At 47.8% G+C, this 10,946-nt stretch overlaps 1 protein-coding gene across 1 annotated transcript; it reads right to left on the bottom strand.

Annotated features, from left to right (window-relative positions):
- Nucleotides 1-3,205: 3,205 nt before the first annotated feature.
- On the bottom strand, nt 3,206-4,926 carry LOC119193243. The gene is made up of 2 exons (XM_037446868.1): nt 4,188-4,926; nt 3,206-4,104 (listed from the first exon to the last, which is right to left on the bottom strand). The coding sequence occupies exons 1-2, from the start codon at nt 4,924-4,926 to the stop codon at nt 3,206-3,208; spliced, it is 1,638 nt and encodes a 545-aa protein (XP_037302765.1).
- Between the last annotated feature and the right edge of the window lie 6,020 nt (nt 4,927-10,946).

The raw sequence follows: 10,946 nt of genomic DNA, 5'->3' as shown, positions 1-10,946 counted from the left end.
GTTATTAAAATATGAAACTATGTACGAGCTCTTTAAAATAAAATAAAATAAAAATGCTTTATTCATCACGTAGGCGAACATGGTTGCACTTATGATAAGTCAAGGTACATGAGAACACTGGTTCACAGTATCACTTTATCACTTTCAAACTGAAACAACAAATATTGTAAAAACAAAAGTTTATGCAGATCTTTGAATGTTAGAACCAGGTGATAGCAGAAACCACTGAACGGATTTTGGATTGAATTTGACAATTAGGACACAGGTACAACGTGTCCTCTTCTTCTTCTTCTCCAGGTAAATCTCCATTTCTAAAGGTTTAGTATTCATTTCCTTGAACCTCCCTTATTCGTAGGCTAATCGGAACAGTTTCTCTACCGTTTTTATTCCGATCCACTTCTGTCTATTGAGGAGTTACGACTTTCCTTCCTATCCATCTTTTTCCAGCTATTTTCCTTTCATGATGGTTCACATCGGATAGTATCTATCATGTCTTAAAATATGATTTGGGGATATGATGTCGACACTATGTCCTGGATTGATTCCATAAGTCAATCCAGGACATGGTGTATTATTCCAAGAAAGTATCCGGTAAGGTGCATTCGGCTAAGTTCGGACGGCTTATGCATGAGTTAAGAGGCCGGCTAAGTTCGGACGGCTTATGGATGAGTTAAGATGCCGGCTAAGTTCGGACGGCTTATGGATGAATTAAGAGGCTCAAAAATATTTTTTCTCAAAAGACTTCCAAGTACCTATAGTATATTTACTGGATTATTGAACCTACTTTATGTGATATTTCTATCTTTTTTCAATTTGTGGGGCGTAGGATCGGCACAGGACGCCTTTCCGTCCCCACAATGAGTGCTGGATTGCGTGAGGGGAAGTGGCAATGCCAATTAATAAGGCCCGGGAGGTTTTTATAACGTATATTCACTATTCACACGTAAAAGATACAATGATCCGGCGGACACACAGTAGCGGCGTACGTTTCGCAGTGCGGCGTGAGCGGTGCAGTATGCACGTCGCTCTCTCCTTTTCTTGCACTGTTTTTCCTGGCTGGAACACTTCAGGGCTTCTTGTTTTCTTCCTTTTCTTGACTCGAACTGAACTTGCTGGAACTCGAACTGCCGAATGCCAAAATTGCATTCGCTTATATATAACCCGGCTATCCCGTAGGGAGAGCCGCCAAAAATAGAGCCTTTTTGCAGCCTCATTTTCACTTCCTAGCTATCACTATTTTATAAATAAAAGTTGGACCTCTGGAGTCCCCTATGTGAAATTTACACGGTTTTATAGATAAATCAATTACCTATAACTATACATAAAAATAATACGCCTATGTGCGATACGAAAAAAGTTATAATAATAAAACATAAGAACATTGTCTACAGACGACGCACAAAGGCCTTAAAAACGCTATTTACTTTGATATGAACTTATATACAATACCCATGTTTACGGCATGGGGTAGGCAAAAGCAAAAACTATATCTACGTAAAGTTTCTACACTGTCACTTCAATATCTCGGTCGTGAGATCGCTTTATAACGCACTACTAAAAAACAGTCACACACACGTGCGCGGGCGCATTGTCCGTCCCTCTCTGGGTGTGTCGTTTCGCTCGACACACCTACTGCGCATGCGTGAATGCGCTGTCTCGCTCTTTTCGTGTGTGCGTCCTGCACATTCTCCCGCCGTGTATCGCCCAGCGTCCAGGGGGCGATACATTATGTAGACGTGCAGGACGTGCTCGCCGCCGATTGCGGCGCCGCCTCTTCGTTGCCGCTGCCTCGTCGCTCGGGTGCCGCAGGGTGCAGGAGGACGATTTTCTTCACGGGGCGTCGTAGCACGCCTCCCCGCGTGGCTACGTCCACTGTGCGCGTCACGCCGTCAGGTCCCGGATGCGTAGCACAGATGCGGCCACGCACCCAAGTGTTTCGTGGGAGCGTCCCGTCCACGATGCGCACGACGTCGCCGATGTGTAGCTCTGGTCCCTTGCTGCGGGGCTCCCGCCGGTTGCGGAGCTCGGGAAGGTACTCTCGTAACCAGCGGGTCCAGAAAGCGTCGGCCAGCTGCTGCGACGCTCGAAGGTCGGCATGTGTGCCGTAGCCGTGTTCGGCTGGAAAATTAGGTGCGGCGAGTGGGCCCTGACAGCCCAACAGAAAGTGGTTAGGCGTCAGGGCCTCCGGATCTTCGGGGTTCACCGACACATGAGTCAGTGGGCGGCTGTTGACTGTGAACTCCACCTCGGCGAGTAGCGTCGACAGCGTCTCTTCATGTGGCCTCTGCTCGTGAAGCACCGTCGTCAGCGCGGTCTTGACCGACCGCACGAGTCGTTCCCAGGCGCCACCCATGAATGGTGCGCCCGGAGGGATGAAACGCCATCTAATCGCCCTCCGCGACGCCTCTTGTTCGGCGCCAGCGAGGAGGGTGTTGCGCAGCTCCTTTTCTGCGCCGTGGAAGTTTGTCCCGTTGTCGGACCAGATCTCGGCGGGCTCCGCGGCGCGCTGTCATGCGCCGCAGAGCCATGATCGCTCCTTGTGTACTCAGGGAGTGCACCACTTCGAATGCACCGCCCGCACTGTTAGGCATGTGAAGAGAGCGACATACCTTTTGACTACTCCGGCCCACGGTGACTGTGAGCGGGCCGAAATAGTCCAAACCGGTGTATGTAAACGGCCGGTGATGATGCGCCAGTCGGCAGGGAGGCAAGTCTCCCGTTATCGGTTGCGGTGGGTGGCCGCCCTCTGGCGGCACTTGAAGCAGCTCCTGACCACCGCCTTGACCGTCGGGCGCAGTCGAATGACCCATTTGTACTGCCGACAGTAATTGACGACGCTCTCCACGCCTGCATGGTGGAGTTGTGTGTGGACATGTTCCACCCACAGTTTCGTTGCCCGATGTTCGCCATCGACGATCGGAGGGTTCTTTGTTGCGGCGCTTACTCCCGTGGCGGCTGAAATTCTGCTGTCGAGGCAAATGAGTTCGTTAATAAATGTTATACTCAAAGCGTACAACCTGCTTTCTTTTGACACGGGTTTTCCTTGTTTCGAGTGAGCGTAGTTCTTCCTCGAAGGCGGCCTCCTGACTCGCCTTTATGATTATGCGCTCGGCCTCTTCTTGCAACTCGGCTGGGAGCGTCACGAATCGCTCCTCCGGTGCTTGTACGACTCGTTTCGCCGCATTTTTCGCGGCTTCGTTGCGCCTCAATCCGGATTCTCGCTTGCGGCCGCCTTGGTCCTCTTGTAATGGACCGTGTTGACGCGTTGTTTGAAGTGTTGTACTGCTTGTAGTACGCGGGCGGCAGCTCTAACGTAGCGATTCCAATTTGAGAATCGATTCACGTCGGGCAGGACTTCCTTGTACTGTTTCTCCCGACGCTCTGTAATAGTGTTCACTCTTTCCTCACCCGTGTCGGTGCTCAGCTGTGTTTCCTCCGCAGGCCATAGTTCGGGCGGGTCGCGGAGGAACTCTGGTCCGTTGAACCACCTGTGTTCCCGCGTGAAGTTGTCGGGAACGTCGCGCGTAGCGTCGTCGGCAACGTTGTAGCGTGTAGGCACCCATCTCCATTGATTCGCCTGTGTGTGTTCTTCTATCGCGGCGATTCGATGCGCTACGTAGGGCTTGTACGACCTGGCTCCCGTCCTGATCCAGCACAGTGTTGTCTTGCTGTCGGTCCAGTAGGTCGTGGATTCTGGCTGCCTGGAGTGCTCCTGTGTCACACTCGCAGCCATCCGTGCGCCGAGTACAGCTGCCTGTAGTTCAAGCCGTGGTATGGAGGTTAATTTGAGTGGAGCTACCTTTGCCTTGGCCGCCAGTAACGTGACTGTGACTCGTCCGTCGTCGTCCTCGGCGCGCCAGTAGAGCGCGGTCGCGTAGGCTGACTCGCTGGCGTCGGTGAACACGTGGAGTTGGAGTTTTCTCGCTCGGGAGTAGCCGGGATAGCAGCGCGGCACTGTTACGCCGCTGAGTTGCTTCAAATGGGTGAGCCAGTTCACCCAGGCGGCGGACAGTTCGTCGTCGATCGGGTCGTCCCAATCGGTGCCGCGTCGCCACACCTCCTGTAATAGCTGTTTAGCCCGCACAGTTATCGGCGACACCAACCCTAGGGATCAAACAACGACATTACTATTTTCAATGCTTCTCTCTTCGTGGGTGCTTCTCGCCTCAGTAGGTTCGACGGTATGCGGGCCAAGTCTAGGTTGAACGCCAACCTGTCTTCTTGCGGCCTCCAAATAAGGCCTAGGACTCGTTCAGTCCTTTCTATTTCCACCGCTTCGGTTGCATTGGGCGATTCGCCGAGCGCCTTCAACACCGCGGGCGAGTTACTCGTCCACTTCCTTAATTCAAAGTGAGCTTCTCTGTGTATGTTACGCACCTGAGTAGCGATTGTTATCGCCCTGTGTTCATCTTCATAGCTGTCGAGGTAGTCGTCCATGTAGTGTTTCTTCTTGATCGCCTCGACAGCCTCAGGATGCGTGTGTCGGTGTCTCTCCGCGTTGCGATTCATGACGTATATCGCCGTCGCAGGAGAGCACGATGCGCCAAAGATTAATACCTTCATTCGGTACACCTCTGGCGGCCGGCTATCTCGGCGGTTTCCCCGCCAGAGGTAGCGCAGTGCGTCGCGATCTTCCTCGCGTAGTCCCACCTGCATGAACATCTCCGTGATGTCCGCTGTTACAGCGACGGGATGTTCCCGGAATCTTAATAACACTGCGGGAAGAGGCTGTAACAAATCCGGCCCTGTTAATAGATTCTCATTCAAAGTCGTACCTTTTGTTTTGGCTGCTGCGTCGTGTACAACTCGCAATTTGTCGGGCTTTAGAGCGTTTACGACTGCGAAATGCGGCAAGTACCACGTCCTTGTGGTGTGGGACGCGCGTGGCGCTATTTCCGCGTAGCCCTTCTTGACTAGGGCCTCCATGTGCTCTTCATACCTTCTTTAAGGTCGGGATTCTTGTCCAACTTGTTTTCTATGTTGTGCAGCCTTTTCAGCGTGTTTTCATAGTTATTCGGCAATTCCACGCTGTCCGATTTCCACAACAGGGCCGTCTGATATCTTCCCTCCGGCGATCTCTCCGTATGTTCGTTCAGTATCTTGAGCGCCTTCTCGCCGGGGTCGTTCTTGGGCCTGCGGGGGTCTATAAACAGGTTGTCGGATGTTATAAAATCTCGCAAAAGTTCCTCTGTGCGTTCGTCGGTCGTGGTTTGACCGACGAAATTCACTCTGTGTCCCAGAGTCCGAGTCCGGCTTCCATGTATCACCCAACCGAGCGGCGTGAGTGATGCGACCGGTTGATGTCTCCTACCTGACCGTGTTTTCGTGGCGAGGAGGAGATGCCAGTTATCCTGGCCTATGAGGATTCGGGGTTTCGCCTCTTCCGCTCGTTTAGCGGACAGTAGGCCCTTCAGGTGTCCGCAATCCCGTATCGCCTCGTCCGGGATGCGCTGCGCCGCCAACTGGAGATTGTCGACGGTGCGTGCTTCGATGCGAAGTCGTCCCCGGCTTCCTTCAATGTTAAACTTGACGCGCCGAGAATTGTTGCGTGTCTTCCTCTCCCCGTCGTACGTTGCTATGTGGAGTGGTTCGTCCGGTCCTTCCGCGCCGATATCTCGAGCGAGTTCGTCGTCGATGAGGCTCACCGTCGATCCGTCGTCGAGTAAGGCGAAAGTGCGAGCCACTCCCGCCGGTCCTGAAATGCACACTGGGGCTATTTTTAAAAGGACATCTGTGGCATCCATGTTGAGTTCACTGCCTCGTTCACTGCTTCGCCGGGTGCGTCGGTGATCTTGTTTTTTCGCTCCGAGTGCAGCAAGCGGTGATGTAGATACTCGCACCCGTTGATGTCGCATTTCTTCGGCTTGCATGTGTGTTGTTTGTTCCTGAATTTCAAACATCTGAAACATAGTCTGTGCTTCTTTGCGATGTCCCACCGCGCGTCTATGGCGGCGTCGCGGAAGCGAACGCAGTCACTCATCGAGTGCGTTTCTTTGTTACACACACTGCATGTCGACCGTTTATCTGCCACAGTCGTGTGTACCCGCTGCCGGCGTGGCTGTTCGCCGCCGCCGAATCTTGCCGGCGAAGCCTTGTCCGAAATGACTTCAGGCGTCGCGAACGGGCTGCAGAAATCGGCTTCTCTTCTTATGAAGCGACAAAACTTTAATAAATCGGGCTCACCTCTATGCTGTGCGGCGGCGAACTCGTACCACTGTCTTTTCAACGTCGGAGTTAGCTTCTCCATAACTGCCTTAGTTACCTCCGGGTTGTAGAGGTAGAAGGCACAGTCGAGCGCTTGTAGTGTGCCCACGATGTTTTCTATCTTCGTGGCGAATGTGCATATGTCTCTCGGCGTATCTGTAAGACGGGGTAGCGCGCGTAGGCGCTCTATTTCGGCTAAGGCGATTGAGTCCGGGCGCCCAAAGCGCGTTTCCAGACTCTTTAACACGGTGTTCGGGTCGGCGTTGGTTATAAGCAGTCCTTGTACTGCTTCCTTGGCGATGCCCGGAGGCTACGGCGTAGCCGGGACATGTTTTCAACGTCGTGAAGTGGCTCATGGACTCTATGTAGGCCGCTCTATATGTGAGCCAATCGTGATGATCACCGTTGAACGTAGGCAACTCTGTGTACCTTAAAGGTTGCCTATGCTGTGCGGCTTGCACAGCTTGTGTTATGGCGGACGCGAGTTCTTGATACTCCGTCCTCGGTCGCGATGCGACCAACGCGCCGTCTTGCACTTGTTGCGGGTTCGGCGTTGATTGCGGTTGCTGCGAAGCTGAGTTGTCTCGTAGCCAGGCTGCTACGACGGGCGGCGGTTGCTTCGTAGCGCGGTGTTCGTCGCTCCGTGCGGCGATTACAGGCGGCGGCTGCGTAGCTTGTTGAGTTCGTTGCCACGATGCGGCTTCAATCGTTGGCACTTCAGGCTGCGCAGTCGGGTTCACTGAAAATGGCATAAAACGGACGGATTATTTGTTTCGGGCGTTGTGACGGGATGCGTCGGCGGGTGCACGGCACTGGCTCCCGCCGGTACAGTCGCCGGGTTGTCCCATGATACGGCAGCGATCACTGGGTCCGATGACTGTATAGGGGCTTGCTTTCCCGTCGCAACATCGGTCGGTCGGCTCTCGATCGCGAGTAATTGGCTAGTTTGAACCCAGCTATGTACTCGGCAATCTTGTCCGGCCTCCGTTATGACGGATTCGAGGTCGTCCTCGCTATCCTCCGCCTCGATTTCAGCTAGCTTGGCGGCCGCTAGCTCTATTTTCAGTGCGGTGAGTTCAGCCCTGGCCTGTGCCAGGCGGCGTGCCCTGAAGCGTGTTTAGTTGACGACGCTGCTTTGCTTCGGGCTCGCTCTTGCGTCGATTGTTCCGTTGCGGCGGCAGGTCGCTCCTCCGCAGCGGTGCAAGGCGCGGTTTCCCGAAGCGTAGCGGTGTGTGTCGCTGTGCTCTCGGCGATTGTTTCTTCGGTTGCTTCAGTTGTTCCGGTGACGGTCGCCGACGTCGCTGTAGCGGACGTCGCTGTCGCCGAAGTCGCTGTCGCCGAAGTCGCTGTCGCCGAGGTTGCTGTAACAGACGCTGATTCCGCCCGCCTCCCGGTGGACCTTGTAACCGGCATCCTTCCCGCTCACGTTAATCCGGCTCACGAAGGACCAAAATGTGGGGCGTAGGATCGGCACAGGACGCCTTTCCGTCCCCACAATGAGTGCTGGATTGCGTGAGGGAAGTGGCAATGCCAATTAATAAGGCCGGGAGGTTTTATAACGTATATTCACTATTCACACGTAAAAGATACAATGATCCGGCGGACACACAGTAGCGGCGTACGTTTCGCAGTGCGGCGTGAGCGGTGCAGTATGCACGTCGCTCTCTCCTTTTCTTGCACTGTTTTTTTTTCCTGGCTGGAACACTTCAGGGCTTCTTGTTTTCTTCCTTTTCTTGACTCGAACTGAACTTGCTGGAACTCGAACTGCCGAATGCCAAAATTGCATTCGCTTATATATAACCCGGCTATCCGTAGGAGAGCCGCCAAAAATAGAGCCTTTTTGCAGCCTCATTTTCACTTCCTAGCTATCACTATTTTATAAATAAAAGTTGGACCTCTGGAGTCCCCTATGTGAAATTTACACGGTTTTATAGATAAATCAATTACCTATAACTATACATAAAAATAATACGCCTATGTGCGATACGAAAAAGTTACAACAACAAAACACAAGAAAATTGTCTACAGACGACGCACAAAGGCCTTAAAAACGCTATTTACTTTGATATGAACTTATATACAATACCCATGTTTACGGCATGGGGTAGGCAAAAGCAAAAACTATATCTACGTAAAGTTTCTACACTGTCACTTCAATATCTCGGTCGTGAGATCGCTTTATAACGCACTACTAAAAAACAGTCACACACACGTGCGCGGGCGCATTGTCCGTCCCTCTCTGGGTGTGTCGTTTCGCTCGACACACCTACTGCGCATGCGTGAATGCGCTGTCTCGCTCTTTTCGTGTGTGCGTCCTGCACACAATTCAACCAGTGTAAGCGTAAAATACATGATATTTTATAAAATTTAAAAACCCTTAGAAAAGATTGGACGTTCACAGGTTAGGTATAAGTACTTAGCGGATTTATAAAGACAGGACAATATCGCGCAATACCTACTAATATTTATGTGAATAAGTAGGTAGGGTACTTGAAATTATTTTGCAACTTAGTGATTTTAGCATTTCAACTAATAATTTATAATAATAACATACTTAACAACAATTTATTTGAATACAATAGCTAATATTTCTTCATTTTAAATTATGTAAGTACCTAAATATAGTTACTTCCGTCATAGCTGGATATCTCGCTAATGGTTAATAAATAATACCGCTCAAGAAATAAACTTTAACGATATGACTATCGAATATCTGAGATACAAATATTGTGTGGGTGATAAATTTGATGTCAATATTTAAATTTACGTAACGTGTTCCTAAATTAGTATCTACTTGCATTTTGCGGTCATAACATTTTTTAAAACCGGTTTTCTGCGGCGCGGTAGCGTTGCACTGTAACTCCAGCATAGATTAAAATATAACTAGCACTCTCGAGATAGGATCGTGTTAAAATAAAAACGCATGCTCCACTCTTTTTCTTAGTAAAATACTATTTCTATAAGGTTTATTAAAGAAAAATATTACTTTACACAAATCTTATGGTTAACCAAATTCCGCGAATAAACTTTCGGAACAAACATGATTATGATTGAATTGCCATGAGAAATTAATTTTACATTCACCATAAATATTACTAGCGCTAATAGGTACGTAATAATAACATGGAATAATATAAAAGTTTTGGCGTATATTAATAGCTTCTAAATGTTTGTGATTTATTCTTACATTTTTACAACCGTTATTAAACTAAATCACTTCTAAAATAAAATTATGACTAGAAAATAGATGATGAAGATTTGAGATTAATTATATTGAGTAAATAAATATTAAAGTACTCGTTAGTTTTTGTTTTAAAGCCTTTTACATAGGGTGGACATTTTAGAAAAAACACATTTATATAAGTTATATTTTTTCTTTAAACGTTAAACGTTATAATTATTACTTAGATATAAGTACTTATATCCTTTTAAAATAATCTAATTAGTTTGTTTGTAATAATACTGTTTAATAAATAAGTTTCCTTATTTCCCATCTCACCTGGTCAATTTACGCATGATCTTTGACCGGCCGGCGCCGTTCGTCGCTCGCCGCTCGCCGAGACCGCCATTTTACTTTAGTCCAGTTAGAACCGCTCCGTGTGTTGCGCGTGTCGACTTTCATAGTACGACCCAAACGATCGTGACAAAAATCATGGAACCGTTTATGCGCTCAATTTTATACATTTTAGTATTTTAACATGTGCAAAATTGTTTAAAACCAACTTCACTGTGTATGGCCGTTGCAATACGGTGAAGAAAAGTTTATTACAATTTCGTGCGTTGTAAAAGTTAGTTTACTCGCGACAAAGTCTTGGAAACAGTGATGTAAACAGTGATTTTTCTCGTATTCATTTTGTGTCGAATTGGATTCTTATTGAACATTGGATTTATCTGGTGTTTTCAATTTTGCACATCAGTGGCGGTAGTTCTACAATTTTAAGGTAAGTTTTAAAATGTAATAACCATATTATTATTAATTTTATCACTGTTTGAATTTGTGAAATGTTATAACAATAGGTACGTATATTTAAACGTTTAAATGTAAAATAGTTAGGTACCTTGAGAAACATAGAACATTTCAACGAATATTTTTTATTTTTCGAACGATCTCAATCTTTTTTCTATTTATTTACGTGAATACCCACTGGGTCCTTATTTACTAATGTCTACGATTATAGTGGTGTTCTAATGTTTTGTTTACTGATTTCTACTGATACTTCGAGGTTTTTTATTTTGTCGATTGTATTTGTAGGTATCCTATGTGTTGATTTTGTAACGATACCATGTTTTAATATTATCTACGAACAAGCGAATACTCACTTAGGTTATAGCTTAAGGTCCATTTTTCATACATTTTGTTTCACCTTTAATCTGGGTAACTAAACAAGTATTGACAAGTAATTTAATTTAAAATAGTTAGTGATTAGTTCTCGCAGTTGAAGAAAAACAAAATGTATGAAAAGGTGAAACAAAAAATGTATGAAAAATGGACCTTAAGCTATAACCTAAATATACTTGTAGGTATTTATATTAACCTAAGCACCTATCGAAGAAATTGTCTAATAGGAATGTAATTTTTTACCTCACATTGCCAACCTTTAAGGTGTACAAGAATATTTTAAGTGTAAAGGTTACAGGTAGGTATAAAATGAAACTAAATCTCTTGCAGTCAATCTACCGACCTAAAATAAATCTCAGTCTACGAATACCAACAACACAAGTGAGATTTTATACACACGTAA

This window comes from Manduca sexta, unplaced genomic scaffold (genome assembly GCF_014839805.1).
Source record: "Manduca sexta isolate Smith_Timp_Sample1 unplaced genomic scaffold, JHU_Msex_v1.0 HiC_scaffold_3800, whole genome shotgun sequence".
NCBI classification, from domain to species: Eukaryota; Metazoa; Arthropoda; class Insecta; order Lepidoptera; family Sphingidae; genus Manduca; species Manduca sexta.
The sequence above is the reverse complement of the archived record's forward strand: the minus strand, read 5'-3'. Positions and strand labels throughout refer to the sequence as shown.

Excerpts from the sequence above, each read along its gene's own strand:
- LOC119193243 (XM_037446868.1), bottom strand. The coding sequence starts at position 4,926 with ATGGAGGCCCTAGTCAAGAAGGGCTACGCGGAAATAGCGCCACGCGCG. Across the intron at positions 4,105-4,187 it reads GTTCAACCTAGACTTGGCCC|GGTTGGTGTCGCCGATAACT; the intron begins GCATACCGTCGA and ends TTTGATCCCTAG.